The sequence below is a fragment of the Oryzias latipes genome, chromosome 14 (assembly GCF_053564925.1).
Source record: "Oryzias latipes strain Hd-rR chromosome 14, Olatipes_Hd-rR_3.1".
Taxonomy (NCBI): domain Eukaryota; kingdom Metazoa; phylum Chordata; class Actinopteri; order Beloniformes; family Adrianichthyidae; genus Oryzias; species Oryzias latipes.
This window is the reverse complement of record NC_136250.1, coordinates 15570865-15590488: the sequence shown is the minus strand read 5'-3', so window position 1 is coordinate 15590488 and position 19624 is coordinate 15570865. Positions and strand designations below refer to the sequence as shown.

At 40.2% G+C, this 19624-nt stretch overlaps 1 protein-coding gene across 3 annotated transcripts in view; it reads right to left on the bottom strand.

The window, feature by feature from the left end:
• Positions 1-4388: 4388 nt before the first annotated feature.
• ephb4a (eph receptor B4a) overlaps positions 4389-19624 on the bottom strand; it is a 52166-nt gene continuing 36930 nt past the window's right edge. For 2 of the 3 annotated variants that reach the window (XM_078930600.1, XM_020708900.3), the window contains 14 exons: positions 18371-18761; positions 15903-16055; positions 13951-14286; positions 13744-13868; positions 11617-11782; positions 11221-11320; positions 8879-8943; positions 8655-8768; positions 8024-8271; positions 7719-7934; positions 7443-7592; positions 7150-7343; positions 6106-6264; positions 4389-5400 (listed from right to left, as the gene is read on the bottom strand). In XM_078930600.1, the coding sequence (XP_078786726.1) occupies positions 5292-5400; positions 6106-6264; positions 7150-7343; positions 7443-7592; positions 7719-7934; positions 8024-8271; positions 8655-8768; positions 8879-8943; positions 11221-11320; positions 11617-11782; positions 13744-13868; positions 13951-14286; positions 15903-16055; positions 18371-18761 (2526 nt within the window). In that variant the 3' untranslated portion in view covers positions 4389-5291. The remainder of the gene's footprint in view (positions 5401-6105; positions 6265-7149; positions 7344-7442; positions 7593-7718; positions 7935-8023; positions 8272-8654; positions 8769-8878; positions 8944-11220; positions 11321-11616; positions 11783-13743; positions 13869-13950; positions 14287-15902; positions 16056-18370; positions 18762-19624) is intronic. The other variant, XM_011483458.4, reaches the window with a different exon arrangement.

The following is a 19624-nucleotide window of genomic DNA, read 5'->3' as shown; positions in this document are numbered from 1 at the left end:
CTATTGTGTGGCCTTCACGTTTGTTGGTTTTTATCAATGTTAGCCTTTAAAATGTAGTGGGGCAGTATCAATATCTCTGTTTAGAATACATTTTAAGCTGAAGAATTTTAAATATTTTCAATGCTACACATTTAATGAGTTAAAGAATTTATAAAGCATTTGAGTGAATTTTACATATTTTATGAGTTGAGTAATATAAAAATATAGTTAGTTAAAGCGTTTTTTAGTTGGAAAATATTAAAAACTTTAAGTAAATAATCTCTCTTTTATAAGTTGAGGAATCTTAATATTTTTTATATGAAATAATACAAATGTAAGCCAACTGACAATATGAATTTTAATAAATGTTAACTTAAAAGTTTTAATAATATAACTTAACTGTTGCGTAATCTGTTACAAAATAATTTTTAAGTTCAGTCAACTCGCTAGGGATTACAGTGCAGACGCTAACATGAACAAGCAAGAAATCCCAAATTAACAGACTTGTGGTGTGGAAAGGTATGTTTTTCAGCTAGCAGGAATAATCAAAGTATCCGTTCTCTGTTTCAAAATGAGATTGCCACAAAACCGTATGTTATCTCATACTGGAACAGCTTTGGATGTAGAATTCAGTGGGAAAAGGTTTGGACCCTGCCACAAAAGTATTTCATCACCAATAAAATCAGAGAAATTTCTTTCAAAATTCTTCACAAATTTTATCCAGTGAAACATTTCTTTACTAAGTTTAAAAAAGATCTGGACATCAACTGTTCATTCTGTCATTCCTCACCAGAAACTGTGCCTCATCTTTTTTGGTTTTGCTCTTTCACTCAACTATTTTGGAAAGATGTGATACATTTTATAAGAACTCATCTATGTGAAGATTATAGATTATTTTACGAGCATATTATTTTTGGATATTTTACACAAGAAAGACTTAATGCAGAAAAAATATATGTAGTTAATTTACTTATAATTATGGCTAAATACTTTATACACAAGTGTAAATATGCCAACAAAAAAACCGTGTTTTATGTTTTTCAGAAAGAAATGGTTTTGTATGTGAACAGTATTAAATCTTCCACTAACAAAAAAGCTGTCAGAACAGTTGAAACATGGTCTCTCCTGAAACTTTAACAGATTCCTTTGCCTTATTATTTTTGTTTTCTTTTTGCATAACCTGTTTTACATGGTTATCATTATGTTTTTTTGTTCATTCTCATGGCGAACGTGAAGATTGTATTTTGCACACAGTGGAGTTTAGTGTTTGGTATTTTGTATGTGCAAGATATTGTTAATAAAGTTTATTTTTTTTTAAAAACGAACCGGCAAGAAGTAGCCACGGGGGTCCTGCAGCCATCGGAACCTTAACAAATATTTCATCTCCACCTCACCGTTGCCTTTTTTAAGAAATGACAGCTGGTTTTCCCACATTTATATGTAGTTATGGATCGAAAACAAGAGGAATTTGTTTTAATGTAAATGCGTGTTCCAGCGTCTACAGGAAGTGTCGCCCATAATTCACGCAAAGGCTCATGGGGGCTAGGAATAAGGTGGATACGGATTTTCTGTTTCGGTGGCACTTCTATTACCATTATTGGTATTTGAGACATTCCTTTGTGTCTCTAGAGATGCAGACAGATTTGTGACCACTTGAGGTGAAGATAAAATATTTCTTAAGGTTCCGATGGCCTTCTTATTGGTTCGTGTTAGCGTCTGTTCAAAATGGGAGGTGGCGGCCTCTCGTCCAATCAGAGCACGAGAAATCATCTGCCTTCCGTTTCATTCAAAGTGCCTTCCTTTTCATTCAAAGTGCCTTCCTTTTCATGCAAAGTAACTTCCGTTTCATGCATACTCCTCTCTCACACACACATATAAACTCTTCCTCACACGTTCATATATACTTGTCTTTCACATACATACATTCTTTTTTAAGAGTGACAATGAGAGTGAGAATGTATGTATGTGTAAAGTAATATATATGCATGCGAGAGAGAGAATATATGGATGTGCAAGTGAGAATATATGAATGCGTAAGAGAGTATATATGACTGTGAGAGCAAGAATGTATGAATGTGAGAGAGAGAATATATGGATGCGTAAGAGAATATATGTATGCGAAAGAGAGTATATATGACTGTGAGAGCAAGAATGTATGAATGTGAATGGTTCAGAATAAATAATGTCTTATACGGCCCCTCATAGTTGCCAACCCCTAAACATTACTACTATACGTAGAGGAGATCTGCATGGAGGGATGAACCAAAATACCAGCAAACGTTTGTGGAAACCTTGTGAAGACTTACATAAAACGTTTGACTGCTGTCATTGCCAACAAAGGGTATTTAACAAAGTATTGAGTTGAACTTTTGTTGTTGACCAATTACTTATTTCCTACCATAATTTACAAATATTCTTTAAATTCTTTAAAAATCAGACAATGTTATTTTCTACTCTACCCCCCCTCCCCCATTTTGTCTCTCATAGTTGAGGTATATCTATGATGAAATCTACAGACCTCTGTCATCTTTTTAAGTGGGAGAACTTGCACAGTTGGTGGCTGACTAAATACTTTTTTGGCCCACTGTATATAAAGCTTGTTTTCCTCATATGCAAAGTTTTTCAGCAACAAGGGCGATTTCCTTCCAGTGGCTTTGTGACCAGTGCTACCTGAGCGATTGCAAATCACTATGAAGTATAAATTGGCCATAAGGCATGACTGCCATTTCTGTATTTTGGTGGAACTTTAGCTCAAGTTTTATAAGGAATATCAGTCTCACTTAAAGGTGAATTTGAACCAATCTCCAAATAGCCTTCTCAGTAATCACAAACAATTTCGCTGTCCCTCCTCCACCTGGAGCAATGCTTTGTAATGGTCTAGCCTCTAACCAACCTCAGCATCTGGGCTTTGTCCATCCACAGTTCAAGTTTGGACTGCAAAGTGAGGCGGTGGTTAGTGCTCTTGCCTCACAGCGAGAAGGCCCTGGTTTGGATCCTATCCAGGACCTTTCTGTGTGAAGTTTTCATGTTCTTCCCGTCCATGTGTGGGTATTCGTCCAGGCATTCCGGCTTCCCCCCACAGTCCAAAAACATGCTTCGTAGGTAAATTGGCTACTTTAATGTGTCCATGTGTGTGTGTGGGAGTGATTGTGTGCCCAGCGACAGACTGGCGACCTGTGCACGGTGTACCATGTCTTCACCCAACAGTTAAAGTTCTGCAACCCCGTGATGCTGAAAGGGATATAGCAGATTGAGAAAAAGGATGGAGTGATGGATGGTTGGAGTGATCGGCCCAGAGCGTAAACACCAAAGATTGTGGACTTCGTTCATTTTTCTGTAACAAATACATCTTTACTCACATTCCTGGTATTTCTTCTGTATTGAACTACATCTCTAAGTTAAAGATTTTAGAAACTTTGAAAAGAAAAATAGCTGTGCTACTGCAAAAGTGGTGGTGGCATCATGCTCATGGGATTGTTATGCTACTTTATGTACAGCAAATCTCGTCTAAATGAGTAAAAAAAATTAGTATTTTGATTTGTATACATTTCAATTCTAAAAAGAATTTTGGGGAGGATTTTTTGCTTAAAGTCAACTTAAAATGAAAGAGAATGAATTGGAAAAACTTGCTCGGGGAAAATTGGCAAAGACCTCTTAGAGTTTTATCCTTATTAATTCTCATTTTTCCAAGTTAGAAGCATTAATAAAACATCCAAGTTGGGCCAACATCAATCTTTTTCCTCATCTTTTTAAACCACACACACAAAAAAAAACACATAATTAAACATTTCCGCTAGAAAGTTGGGATTTTTGTTAGATTTTATAAATGAATAATCATTTCGATCTACACTCCAACTGCAAATATTTGTAATTTTTCTTCTCTAGAGTCTCAACGTTTATAGAAACAATGTTATGCTGAGCAGGGAAAATGATTTATGACCTACATGTCAAGAAGGGTTGCTGTAAACATTCAACAGATGCAACCCAGGAGTCGGGGTGTGGGGTTAAACCGCGTTCCACTTACAGACATGATTTTTCATCCCACGGAGAAGGAAGGGGATGTTGTTGACCTGTTTTCTCCGTGTTGAATATATAAAACAGGTGTGTTTGTGGGAAGCATGGAGAAGAAACACACTGAAGTCAAAGTGTGAGGGGCATTTGTCTGCTAATTAAGAAGCAGCTCAACAGTGTCATTAGCATCCCACACTGAAATGTATCAGATCCTGCCGTAAGGGGCTCGTACCTGCCATTTCCTCTGAATGCTAAATGGTAAAACCCTATCGTTTTGTCACTTCGGGGCAAAGGACAGAGTGTGCTTTGGAAAACTAATCAGGAAAACAACCCCCCACCCCCCAAAAAAGGATGCAGAAAGTAAGCCTTTAAGACATCTTAAAATAAGATGAACTCAATTCATCAGGAGACATTTCTGTTTTATAAAATATAAGATCACAAAGACAAAGTAATGGCACTAGAAGATGGAGAATACAGAAAAAAAATGAATCAGTAATATCAAGAAGACAAGTTGGAGGCCACATATGTTCCCGTTTAAAGAAAACCCATCTCTGCTGAGCTCACAGAGTCCGCCTGGTCCTTGTTCAGGCCAATTATAGTCAAACGGAGCTGCCAGCAGACGGAAAAACATGGAATCACCATGGTTCGCTCTGAAATGATGAAAGTGCTGATATGTCTCTGGGCTCTGACAGAGGCGGAGCCACACTGAGGAAGAGGAGGAGTCTGGTCAGAGGAAGTCCAGCGTCTGCATCTTTCATCACACCTGAGTACAAGAGGAGGTCGTGAAAGGTGTCGGAGATGAATCCAGAGGGACTCAGTATAGACACCTGGAATGAAAGCACAGCTTCTCTCTAATAACACACCAATACGGAAACAATTTTCTCAGATGGGCACATTGTCCTGTTTTCTTTTTTCTTTTTTAAGTTTGAGGTCAGAAACTTAGACATTCCAAAATGCAAACAGACCACTTTTAGAGACAAACTACAGAAAGTGAGTGAACTCTGATGTGTCAATGCTCTGGTTTGGCACAGATACTGGCTCCTTGAGACATGTAAAAATGTAGCTGGCGGTCTGCTCGACCACACTCAGTCATTCGTGGAGACAGGTTAGTGCCGCTCTCTAGACACCTCTCATTAGTCAACGTCATTGGCAAAGTTGTTTTTCCCTTTCCCAGGTTAGGAATACATTCTCCGGCGCTCTTGGAGTCTGTAGGTAACAGAGGAGGACCCAGACGGATCTTAACAAACTGCTGCACACCTGCATGCTTTTTGTTTTTTTTCATTTTCTTCACTGCAGGGCGGCTAGAAAGTCACAGTCGCTGTGTTCTTGTTCTGAAAGGTCAGTGTCTGGACGCTGGAAAGGATTTTCCTCTGATGCCCAGCCAGGGTCACACCCATGTGCAGCAGATCTCTGAATAGAAAAGAGAAAAAAGTTTTTCCAATTAAACAGGTCACAGGAAACTACAATAACAAGACGTGCAATTATTAAAAAAAATCATAAAATTATGAGATAAAAGTTCTAAAATTAAGAGTTAAAAAAGTGAAAAAAGTGGTAAAATTATGAGAATTAAGCTGTATAATTAGGAGAGAAAAGATGTAAAATATTACAAAAGTGTCAAAATGAGAGAAAATTGTGCAATTATAAAAAGAAAATGTGAATAAATTTCTAAAATTATGGAGGAAAAAAGTTTTACATTTACAAAAAAAGCAAAGGCAAATTAGTGATTAGTGTTGAGCAAAGGGAAGGCCATTCGATTTCTCTGAATTGTCTGCAACATAAATGGATAATATTTGATTTTTTTGTTGAAACATTTTAAAAGCTAACTGTAACATTTTATTTTTGAAAAAGCATGACTTATTTCTTGTGAAATGACAGCTTTTTGAAAGCATAACTGTATTAATTTATTGTAGTTAATTGTAGAATTTTTTTTTATTGTAAAATTTTACAACTTTGTTCTTATTATTTTACTATATTATTTTCATATATATATATATATATATATATTTTCTTTTATGGTGGCCTTAATACTCTGTTGTAGGAAACTAAACTGGGTTCTGGAAAATGCAAATAAAAAGATCTGCATTATAGAAGAAGAATCTGGAAACAGGAACTGACTGTGTGCTGAGCTGAGCCAGCTGGTCCACTGAGTTGAAGCCAGCCTGCAGGAAGCTGTCCTCATACCGCTCCATCTTGATGGACCTCAACCAATCCCCGACCGACGTGCACGGAGAAAGAGCTAAAGGTGCACGTTGGTCCAGCAGGGGGTAGGACGGCCTGAGGGGGCACGGAGTCCAGAAACAATAGAAATTACTTGCATAGCCTGTCACTGAAACAGCAGAGCTAAGCTCATGCACGTCCTGCAGCAACATTCCAGTTGACAAGTAAGGGGGGGTGGGGGGTTAAAGGTAAGTTAATGTGTAGCTGAGTGACTGACAGGGACAAACAATGAGATTTGTCAGGGGTGGGGGACCCTGTGCTGCGAGCCCCAGCTGACAGGCAGAATGTGAAGGCAGGGAAACAGGCACAGCAAGCATCTGACAGGGCACAGCAGGACGCAGAGTGGCATCTCAAGAGTGGACAGTAGGAGGGTAATGTCTGTCCTCAGACTGTCAGAACTTTAAATGGACTCAGAGAAAGAGACATTACAGCCCTTTTCAGATGTGAAATCCAAACATTGCTGGCTTCTGTTGGTCTGTCACTTGGAAATGAATCACTTTGACAAATGGATCCTGGAGGCATCATTAAGACAAATGACAGTGAAAGAGCCGTGATGGAAATGCAGCATTTGCCCTTTGCACTGAGAGAAAGTCAGGAATATTTCTGACAAAATGTTCTCAAACAGCACGGCTTCGAGCTTTTGCAGTTTAAACATGCCTAAATTTCAATTATCTTTGAACTTTTTTTTTTCTTTTTTAGTTTCAAATTCAGAAAAACTTTACCGTTTGCACTTTCAGAGGACGTTTAGTTATCACTTTAATGATAATGTATACTCCTACATATGCTTGCCCCTCATCCAGAAGGAGGGCAGCTCACACTTGTGCTGTATAATGACAAGCCATTACTTAAAGGTCAGTGTTGGTAGCAGAAAAGTGAACACACAGTCGGTCCAGGTAAAAGGCATGTTTTGCCAAAGTCAGTCAGAAGCATCAGCGCTCTTACCCCGCTCCTTCCTGAGCCACTATTTTCAACGAAGCAGGGTTACGGATCAGTTTGTCCAAAGCGCTAACAAGGTCTGAGAAGCGAGGACGCGCCGAGCGGTCTTTCTGCCAGCAGTCCAGCATCAACTGGTGCAGGTGGGTGGGACAATCAGGCGGCGGGGGCAGCCGGTAGTCCTGTTCGATGGCATTGATGACCTTACGGAGAAAGGATGGATGAAATAAGTTAAAGGTCTGATCAGAATTAACACTTTTAACACAAGATTTTCAGAGTAGGACATCTCTCCTTAAACTTACATCCTGGTTACTCATGTCCCAGTAGGGTCTCTCTCCAAAAGACATGACCTCCCACATAACGATGCCATAACTCCACACATCTGAGGCGGAGGTAAACTTTCTGAAGGCTATCGCCTCTGGGGCTGTCCAGCGGATTGGAATCTTTCCTCCCTGCAAAATAAATCAATCAATAAATATTTAACTTTATATTTTGAGTTAAAGGTAAAAACTATCTTCTTGGCTTGAAGATAACAGAAAATAACAATCTTGCACCATCAACTGGGGCTGCAGACCCACCAAAGAGCTGGTGTAGGTAGGGTCAGAGGAGTTCTCCTGCAGGAAGCGGGACAAGCCAAAATCTGACACCTTGCACACCAGGTTGCTGTTGATTAGGATGTTTCGGGCAGCCAGGTCTCTGTGGACGTAGCTCATCTCTGCCAGGTACTTCATGCCGGAGGCAATGCCCCGCAACATCCCCACCAGCTGGATGGGAGTAAACTGGCTGTCGTTCATCTGGAAAAAAAAACAGCAGAGAAAACTTCAGCTGGAGGTAAAACGATGACTCAGCTTGTTTGGCCTCATGCACTTTAACTGACACTGACCCGCAGAAAAGAGTCCAGAGCTCCGTTCTCCATAAATTCAGTGAGGATCATGACTGGACAGCTGGCAGTGATTATTCCCTCGAGGTGGATGATGTTGGGATGGTGGAACTGGCCCATGATGGAAGCCTCAGACAGGAAATCTCGCCGTTGTTTGTCCGTGTAACCTCCTTTGAGAGTCTTAATGGCAACGTAGTTTTCTTTTTTTCCAGGGATCTTCAGTCGGCCGCGACACACCTCGCCAAACTCGCCTGCAGCGCGCACACACACAAAAGTTAAACTGCTTTTCATCACATTACGAGAATTGGCGTGTTATTTAGAGAATGTAAAGCTTGCTCGCAGCAAGTGGCGCCCTTTAGTTTAAATGAGCCTCACCAATGTCTGCGCAACATATTTATCAGTTAATTGCTTTATTTCTGCCCCAATATTGAATTTGCACTGATTAGAAAATAGTCCAGAAAAATGTTTTTAAATTACTTTGATTTAATTTGACTCGATAAACAGCATAAATACAGGACGGCTAATTTCAAAGCAAAGGGAAAAAAAAGAAGAAAAACACTGCCCACAGAAACAGAACAATGCATTACGATTATATGGTCATTATCAGTGGGAAAAGCTAAGGGCTGAGACTCACCAGCACCAATAACCTCCTCTATCTTGACAAAGGAAACATCGATTTCCTTGGCAAATTCTCGCACGGCCTCATTAGGGTCCTCGTAGGTGAAGGGGTCGATGTAAACCTTGACCCCTGTGTGCGACAGACAAACAGAGCCGTGGGAAAAGAAAGCAAAGGACTGTGGCCAGCAGCACAGAGCCTGGTCTAGCAAAAATGAGTGTTCTGCGTCTTTGATTAGTTACCTTGGCCAACAAGAAACTGGCCGCTTTTGTCACTCAGCTCTGAATCCTTCATGCGACTGTGTCGGCTGCAGGCAGAAAGAGATCAGGGCGACTTTAACAATGTTAGGGTGGCAGCACTCGACAAAACCTTTAATGGCTCAACATTTGATCTATTTAGCTCTTATTACTAAGTGTTTTTAAATTCGTCTGGCAAGCTTGAGATCAGAAAAAGGCGCGCAATAAATAAAATGTAATATTATTAACAATATCACAAGAAGAAAACAAAAAAAAACTAAGTTACAATTTAGAAGACAAACAAAAATTGTTTACTACTAACATAAAACAATAATTGGAGACTTAAATAAACTGTTTGTCCAATTCTATTAGGCCATGTTTTTCAGTTCGATTCAGAGGAGACCTGGACTGGAATTTTTTCAAAATTGAATATATATATATCAGTTACTATTTTAAATCCAAATTGGTTTAAACCATTTAAAAACACGAGGTAGACAAAAGGAGTTGGAGAAAAAAATCAGGCCAATAATACGGTGGCCCAGAAGTGTATATCACATCAACAAATCACACAATACAAAAACATGTCAAAAATCACAAGGATATTTAAAAAGCAAAACAATTTTAAACAAGATTGCATTTTAGAAAACAAAAAACTAAAAGTACTTTCCAGAAATTAAAATGAAATGTTTGAAAAAAAAAATGAAACAAAATGAGAAACCAGAACAGGCTGGGACTGGGAGACATGAATGGATGATGGCGTTTGAGTTTTAAAGAACATGGAAAGCAGAAGGACGTTTAACCCGAAATCTAGTAAAGAGTTGGCTGAGCAATCACCAAACCTTTGCAGTGGCTGTGGTCAGAAGCTTTAAGAAATATCTTCTGTTTAAAAATATAATAAATAAAGAAATTCTGGCTGAAAAGTTGAAAAAATGTCAACATCCAATCAGTGATGTCCAATAATACCTACCAGTTTTTATTTTGTTTAGTTTTTTAAATATTTTATTTAGAAAACAGTTTATTTAGACAACATTTTCTGCATTTTATTTTCTGGAATTTTGATTTGTTTTCTAAAATGTAATGTTTAATTATTATTTGTTTTGCTTTTTTAATTGCCGTTATGATCTTTCATGTTTTTGTGTGCATTATGACTCTTTAACTAAACCCGCAGTCAGGCAAAGAGCATAAAGTGCCTTTTTTATTATTTTTCAGTGAAAATTAATCAACAATTTTACAAATGGTCAAAATAATTACACAGCTCTGAAAAACTTGGCATTTCAAAATGCAAATAAGAGAAGCACCAGGTGTCTTTATAATACCAGACTACATCCGACAATAAAGTAATAAATAAATAAGATCCCACTATTTGGAAATGCTGATCATAGTGTACACAAACACTGGATGATGATTCTGTGTTCTCCCCAAACAAAATCTTAAGAGCTGAATGAATTGTGTTGCAGGAATGACGCAGACATATGTTGGGATGTAAATAGATGCCTTGCCTAAAAAAGGGAATTCCATCCTTTGTTTAAAGGAATCATCATCCATTCTATTCAGCCATATTTGACTCAGAAATCTGCCTTGTTCTCAAGGGCCTTTGGAGGCTTTAAACAATCTTCGGAAATCTTTAACACAACAGAGGTGACTTGCGGTGACGGTGTACATCCGAGCCAACCCCTAAGGTGCTGCTCTTTGACATGAGTGGCTCCATTATAATTCTGCTCATTCCTGCAAGACTGCAAGAAGCCTGTAGCTACTGGATCCCCGCCTTCCTCTGCTCCTCTCCCACCTCAGAAGCCTAAAATAGCAGAAAAAGCACCACCCTCGGTCCATGGCAGATCTGGGCCTCAGTTTCTGGTTTGTGTGTGCCCAATGGAGTCACAAGGTCACAGCTATTGTTCTCCTGTCCTGTGGAAACAGGGCTGGGACGCCTGCATCCTGTCTTTTCCTGCCCTCTACTTTCATCGTCATCTCTCTGAAACATGCAGGCACTTTCTCCTGCTCCTGCTCTCCTGCAGCAGCATCCAGCACTATTCCTTAAACAATGAACGTTTAAAGAGAGCGTTACAGTGAGCTGGCAGCTTTTAGCTGTGGAAGCAAAAGAAATCATGAGAAATGCTTTATCTCGTCAATCTCAGTGTGGGTGACGCGGTCCAAATCCACTGTTGATAAGACAAGATATGTATAAACAAGAGAACAAAGCGGTGCAGAGCCGTAACACGGGGGTCACGCTTCTTATTAATTTTCGATTTCCCCCCCTCTTTCTTCCTCGTTTCCTGCCATTTTGTCAGCTTATTTTGCTTGCAAATCTGTCGTCTCCTCTCCCTCTTTTCCTTTTCCCATATTCTCACCGTATGCAGTAGACGGCCACAAAGACGAAAGTGGCGAGCAGTAGCATCCCGACAGCGATAAGGATGCCAGGCACCAAGAACTGCGAGGCAGAGTCATGTCCTGACAGACGAGACAGACAAAAGAAACCAGGAAGGGAGAGAAAAAACAGAGAGCAAGGAAGTTAGAGTAATTTGTCAACAGAGCTGCATTTGGAGTTTATTCTGGCAGTTGGGGATGAGAGAAGCCAAAAACTGAGAGTCAACAATCCTTTCAAATATTTCAGACTAAAAGCGAGGTCAGTCAGAGGGACACAGAAGAAAAAATGTTTGAAAACCTGTGTAGGAGCTGATTATGCAGATAAGGATTTCAAAACACGATAATCTTCGAGACAATCTTCTGCAGAGCATTTTTCTCACCATCAGGCAGTGTGCGGAAGATGGCTGCAGGACTGAAGCTGCCGTAACCAGCCTGCGTTCGAGCCCGAACCTGCACTTCGTACTGAGTGGCCCTGCGGAGGTCTGTCAGCACCACCTGGTTTCTGCTGCTCTCCGTGAAGAAGCACTGATCATCACTGCGTCTGTCCTGCAGGGGGGAAAAAAAACAAAAACAAAACAAAACCAGAAACGTGGAGTTAGCCAGAAATTAAAATGGATTTTAGGAAAATAAAACAAGATCTACATGAAACAGGGGATTAGTTATACTCCTGCTGAACACGTGTGAATCCTGAGCTGCTGCTGTTCAGAACTGGCTCAGTTTTAAAACTTCAAAAGTCACTGCAGACTCCCGTAAAGCCTGATCCCCTTACCGTGCATTACTAATGTCCAGAGGGGGATGAGCAGATTGTCTGACATCAACCATCTAGGTTTCCTGTAAAACCATGAGTTAAAACCTCAAGACAGAGTTTATATATGCCGTTAACAGAGTCCACTGCACTGCAGAGCAGCACCTTCAAACACTGACAGACATTTATCAGCTCAGTTGAAGGCAGCGTTGTAAAGTCTCTGCTTGGCGCTGGGCCAATAACTTATCTGATCACAATGTTTACAAAAACTCATGGAAATAAATGCAAACGTAACTCCAAATCATGGTTTACTCAGGATACTTTTAAATTAATAAACAAAAGATTAAGTGTTTTTCCTGTTTTCACGTTAAGCTGATTTAAATTTACCATATTTTCACAAACCACAAGACACACCAGATTATAATGTCCAATATCAATGAATGATCTATTTTCATACATGAAGATCGTGACAGGATATGCTTCGGAGCCTAAAACATGGTGGTAATTTCAAAATAAAAAAACAGCTGAAATGATCTGCATGATAACATAATATGTCCTCACAAAAGCCATCAGGACCAGGAGCCTTCCTTGTGGTTTCCTTTTCAACAGAGAAGGGATATATTCCCAAGGCATCAGAATCTCATTTTAGGTGTGAAAGACTCAGTTTGTAAACTTTTTTTTTTTTAAGAGAAGTTTGATTTTTGGAAATAATAAGATAAAAGATTTGATAAGTGTGACTTCTCACCTTTACACCAATGAGCTGTCTGGTCTCACAGATCCGCTGGTTAATAGATGTCATCAATTTAATTTCCTGCAGAGCTGATCTTAGGTCACTACCACTGCACTATTCCTTAGGTGTATGCCTGCAGAGAATTTGATCCTACTTTTCCTCCCCTTCAACTTCTCTAAAAATAGATTTTCCTCCCCAAGAAACAAGGATACACATTATTTTCTCCCTTATTGATAGTCATTGCAATTTCTTTGAACTAAAGCTTTATTTTTGGGTAAGTTGATTCTTATTTTGGTTGAGATAGCTGAATCCTTGTTTTTTTTGGCACGGTTTCAGCTCATTGACATCATCACAAGCATCATAAATAATCCCCACAATCAAAGTACATTTGGCTGCTTCAGAAGAAAGACCCAACACAAGCCCCTTATATTTATATTTTCTATTTAACATACACACCAGGCTCATTAGTCTTAGATCTACAAGACTGCATGATTCATAGCAGTGTCATTGGAAGTGGCCTTCAGAAGTCCTTCAGCCTAGGATCCTTCCTCTTTCAGTTCTGCTGCCTGTGCTCATTTGCCGTTACACCCTGCAGGAGTATTACTGATTTTTATTATCTGTTTATTATTTTTATTGAAGCGCTGCAAAAAAAAAAAAAAAAATGCAAGCTCAACGAGAAACAAGCTGCTTTCTCTGGAAGAGCTGCAGCTGGATAATGCTGTATTCTTAAATTAAAGCCGTTTGTGATTTTTGATCTAGGCGCATGAGGATTACAGCTGGGGAAAGACTGACCTCTGGATCATTTGCTGCTGTCGGCCCATTTTATTTTTCCACTTGTTTTTATTAGTTATTGATGTTGATTTAATCTTACCCTTGGTGGATAAAATATCTCAATCTAATGAAATAATGAAAAGGTTGGAAAGTATTCATTTGGAGGCTTCAAGCCTGCTTGTAATTCTAGCTTTTGCTAAACCTGCAGGGGTTTAGAGACTGGCAGAGATTTTGAACAAGCTGGGTCCTGTTGTGAGTTACCTTTTCACAGTAGCGAAGCTGATACTGCAAGACGTTGTAGCGTGGCTGAGCCGGGACGGACCAGTGCAGAGTCAGACTGCTTTCTGTGGAGTCACTCTTCCGAATCACAGACACCAGCGACGGGACTGCACAGAGAGTCACATAGTCATAAATACCACATGACACTCTCTTTCTACCGTCGGTGAAATCGTTGCCTCCGTCTTTCACCTTCGTGGTTGGTGGTAATGTTGATGCTCTCGCTGGCAGGTTCCTTGTTGCTGAGCTTGGACACCCCATTGAGAGCCTGAATGGTGAAGGTGTATGTGGTGTGCGGCAGCAGGTCCCACACCTCCACCCTTCGAACTAGCAGGTCTTCCTGTGCTGGGCGGTAGATGACGCCGTCTTTGCAGGGCTGGCAGGGCGACTTGGGTGACCTGCATATGGAGCACCTGACAGAGTAGCTCAGGTCGGTTCTACCGCCGCTATCCAGAGGCTCATTCCACTCCAGAGTGAGGGTTGTGGCATTGATGCGAGGGTTGATGCCGCGTGGAGCAGAGGGAGTTTCTACAACAACAAAAACTTCGATTAGTTGGAGAGTTTTAAAGACCCATTCCGATCAAAGTGCTGTTTTTGGTGTTTTTGTGGCATTTTTCTCATGATGGAAGCCACACATAAAAGAAATAAGCTTAAAATTGCATTTCTGAATATTTATTATTTATATCAATATGAATCAGGAGTAATCTGGGAAAAAAGCAGTTTGAAATAGCTTATTTGTGATTTAGAAAATAAGTTGGGCATGCCACAAGCTCCCTGCTCTGATCTCTCTGCAAAGAAGAAGGAAAGGGGGGCGGGGTTGCTCCGTGCCATCCTTCCACCCACAACTCCGAGGTCGTTTTTGAATGAACTACTGCCACTCTGCAGAGAAAATGTCCCAACACAGGTTTTGGGATTTTGTCTAAAAATAACAATCATAATTAAAGGACCACTGGGAACACTTTGAAAATACATCAAAAAATGACTGTTGTGCACTATGCTAAATCGCATACGATCCAAAAATAAAACCCTACATCATTAATCAAACTTATTCTGTCTGTAGTTATTCTTCAAATATTGATACATAAATCAAATAATGTGAAGTAATAGATTTTTTGTCCTTGGTTTCCTCTTTAGCTGCTTTACCGCTTTCTAACCCACTTGCACTCAATTTCAGATAAAAGCTTGAGATGCCCTCAGACGCTTAGTCACCAAGCAGAATAATGTTCATGCAGTGGCTCTGCGTCACAGCAGAAGCACACATGTCGCAGAATTTCACTGTTCCAATCGGTCTCATCCAAAGCATGGGTGATAATGATCATTGTAAAAAAAAAAAAAAAAAAAAATTATAGGAACATGGTTATTGCCTCAAGCCAAGCATAACTAAACAGAGGGACCTCTCAGGCACTGGGAATCAGTACCTCTTCCTGCCAACGAGACAGAGGCTTGTCACTGAGCCTGCGGGTAACGCTGTGCTGAAAATGCTCTCGCTAAAAAAAACCCAAGAGGGACGATCATCGGGCTCGGTCTTGGAAGCATTTGAAGTATGAATTTGACATGTTGGGTTAGGGCAATTTTTGATGAAGTGGCACACATTTTATTAATCAAAGCTCCTTTTACTTTTATCCTTGATACTGCAACAGTAGTAAAGGCTTATTTTCAGGGGAACACAGTTCTGGAATTTTGCCCAGCTGCCTGGAAAAGCATCATAAAGTAAAAATACATAAAGTAAAAACCTGAAAACAACCAAAAAGAAACGCCTGCATGTAAAATATTAATTAGGATCAAGACTTTCGTTTAAGGTTTTCATAAACAAAATTGTCCAAAAATGCCAGCTGTTTTTCCTCCCACCTGCAGAGAACAGCATGTTAAGAACCAGATGGAGGGTTTTCACATGTTTCACATCTTCTTTAGAGCACCTCGATTAAAAAGGTACAACCTCATTCACACTTTAAAATCTGTCTGAACGGAAATTCCTTCACGAGGATTAGGGTGTCACTCAAAACCGTCAAGATCTACTTCCCAAGAAAGATAAAAACAATAAATGCACATCAATCTGTAGCTATAACACAGAGCAAATTACAAATAGAAATCACTGTTCCTAAGCACTTCCTTGTTTGAACTAATGATCGGTTCTTATGACTTACTTGTGCATGAGCTGTTAGGAGGATCAGACTGTGCACGCAGGAACCCGGGGCGACACGCACAGACAGATGCCCCCCTGCTGGTGGCGTGGCTGAATCCTGGACAGCTTTGGCATTGCCCCTCTGTACTGGACTTGAACTGGCCGACAGGACAGGCTTGGGGAGGACATCATTGTGTTCAACTCGGGACTTTATCAAACAAAACTGACAATCTCTTTCAAACAGACCTGAGCCAAGGTGCAAAGATCTATTGTTCCAGCATACTTATGGGCAGATGGTAGCAGATTAACACACGGAAAAACGTAATGAGCTATAAACCAAGGTAATCATAGTAATCAGGCTGATACTAATTGCCAATTTAGAGAAAAAATAGACCCAGACAGCTGCCTATCATTGATTACCTGAAGTACGTCTGAATGAAGAGGGCAGACGTTAAAGTCCCAGTGAAAGCCTGACTCAGTTTATCGATTTCCTTTCTGTTCTGTTCTCTGACGCCTTTGTGTAGCTAAAACTAACAATGCTACAGAGAGCTGAATGAATGCAAACCAATGCTGAAAGGCGACTCAACAATCCCATACAGCCCTTTGGAGCAAGGCGTCGTTCCTGGATTTATCAAACTTTAGAAGAAGTGGGATCGGTTTACTGTAGGCCTGCACAATATCATAAATGTATCATTATCACAATATCAGCCTGTGCGATAAACGTATCACAAAAGACAGCGATAAAAAGTTACTTTAAATATTTACATACATTCTAAAACAATCTAATGGTAGCTTGAAGTATTTGACAGATCAAATAGAGATCTTTACGCATCTGACCAATTGGATGGACCCCAATTTGTTAGATGCCTGCCTCCTATATAGTTGAGGGTCATTTGGGATGCAACTTAAGTTATGTTGATTTTTATTACAATAAAACTGTTACAGTGAAATGGAAATTAGGCATCAGTTATTTTTTTTGTTTTGATATTTGTTCATGTATCACAAGTCATATCGCCACTGCACATTTTGATCACAAAGTTTTAGTCATATCGTGCAGCCCTAGCTTACTTGGTCTTTTGAAATTTAAAGTTGCCTTAATCCTGAGTGCATTAAAAATATGAGGGAACGTGATCTGTGTATCTAGCAGTCATGCTAAATCATCACCTGATATGAGATGTTAAGTTAGGCACTTCCAATATTTAAGATTTTTTGCTGGGTCAGAGGTCAATAGCCCCTACATCTCTACGCTTCCCACCACACACATTTATATTTTAAAACGGATGCAACTGTGTGTCCAGAACTCATCTACTCAGATACATCTACAGCCAAGTTTGGCAAAAAATAACAATTGATGTGATGAATGTAAATAGCTTATTTTTGTGATCATTTGTATAGAGTTGCTCTGAGAGCTGCACCAGCAAACAGCGACACAAACCCCTCACATGTAGTAGTATTTATTGTCCTCAAGAGGCTCTGCTCAAAGATTTGGCCTAATTATTCAAATCAAGCAAATTTCTTTCACATCACATCATGGCTACAGTTCTTACAGGTTTTATTCTATGCTTTTGATTTGGATATTAAAAATGCTGTCTCTGATATAGAATGGCATCTCAGCAAAAATGAGTTTGAATTTAAAGCGTGATGTCAGTGATGTGTTTTTGAAACAAGCAGCATTTGAAGAAAATTAACTGTCCAATCTCTATGTGAAGCCAATTTCTTTTTATGGCTCAGTGAATGTTTTTCCTCACAGCTCTGCTCAGGGACAGAATGCTGGAAATGGCACTTCACCACACGCAGAACGTTGTAATTTTAATTCCTTTTTATTTATCTATTTATTTATTGTAAATGAAATGATGGGACCTCACACAGAGATCAAACCAAATGGTGCCTCCAAACAAAGATGGATGAAATCAGATTTCTGCTGAAAAGAAGGCCCATTTCCTGTGTGTGTTTTTGTTTTCTGAGCTCATCGTTCATCAGAAAACGTGTGCGAGTGCGTACGTGCCGAGTGTCCAAACACGTGACTTTTTAATTGGACTCATTAGGGCAAAGCTGCAGCACCACTTTGGAGTAAATCCTTCTGCTTCTCTCCTCTGTGTTGTGCGCTTTGCTTTGATGTTGTCAAGCGGCTGCAATCTTCACCTGGAGCGCCACCTTGATTTGCTTCCCTCACCTCGTCATTCCTCCTTTGCTCACTTTCCCAGCTAAAGCATTAGACACTGCAGTAGTGAGCCTTTGACCCTGCTCTTCCTCTCCCAGTTAAGTGCCTCTCAGGCTGACCTCCCTTTGTATCCCACTGTGTCACAGTTGCTGCCCTGCTTCATTAACTTCCTTGGTCGCTCATTTCCTCTCAAAAACTTCAACCCTCAGTGAACCTCCACCCTCATCTTGCCATTGTTTTCATGTTTAGTCTGTAGGCTGTGTAGCATGTGTGGGTGTAGTTTATATACATACATCTGTTTATGTAGTTTGCAGTAGTTTTGAAATTACCTGTGCAGAGTGTCTGACCCTCTGTTGGCTCGTATCCAGGCAGGCAGGCGCAGGAGGTTGTCGGCTGTCCCACCCACTGACCGTCCTCGCCGCAGAAGAGCTTTGGTGGTCGAGGTCGAGGCCCCTGCTGAGCGGCATTCTTCACACATTCGCCCTGTGCCTCTTGCACAAGGGTACGGGGCACAGTCTCAGGAAAAGACGACAGGGCACTGACCAAAGGAGGACACTTCTTGAAAAACACCCTGACCGACAGCAGGGCCATGCAGGCGCCCTGAGCCTGAAAAGCCAAGTAGAAACCTCGCTTGCTCAGTGGGCCGAGTCTTAGGGTCTTCACGTTAAACTTCCGCTCCCCACCCTTCCTCAGCAGAAAGTCTGCGGCCACTGTGTCCACCTAGAAGAAGAAGAGAAAAGAAAAGGTATTATGCAACAACCAGATTCCAGCCCACATGAGAATTCAAGTGGTCTTTGTTAGGTAGACGTGACATTCCTGAACTCTTTCTAAAGCACACTTTTAGGGCTTCTGTGTTCTTTTTCCTTTTTGTTTCCCTTCACTTTGTTTACAGCAGGTATCCCACAATATTCTGCCATTTCTGACCTTTGTAAAACCCCAGGCATGTTTTCAGTAGAAAAAAAAAGTTCTCTGGACAATGAAAAAACAAACAAACAAACAAACAAAAAAACAAGCAGTGATAAGGATTAATAATTAGGACAGAAAACCCAGTAAATATTACAATACTTCTCATGTCACGTAACAGTAAGCACATACAATCTAAATAAACGCCCAGAGATATTCCTCAAACTTGTCTTGATTTGGCCAATAAACGTCTTTGTTGTCTTTTTAACACAATCCATATAATGTGAACTCCCTTTGCCTTCTTTCTTTGGTTCACTGGAAAGCCCACCTGCTTTCACTCTTTAAATTTACCATATAAGGGTTCACTTCCAGGCAAACTGACAGCCTTGTTTTTATGTAAACAAGAGTCCGCTTGCTTTGGCTGCACCAAACTTCAGATAAGCTAACACACCCACCTAACGAAGCAATTATCAGGGGAAACAAACTCTGGTGAGGACCAAACAGTCCTGGAGTGAATGCGTCCACAAATGATATGCATGGAGAAAAACAAGGTTGAGAATTAGATTGAAAGTGCAGATAACGTGACCTTTAGAAAACTGTCTATCCCTCAGACTGAGGGAAAATCATAATTTGGGCAAAGAATAAAAGTGACTAAATGACAAAAAAAAACAAATGAACGA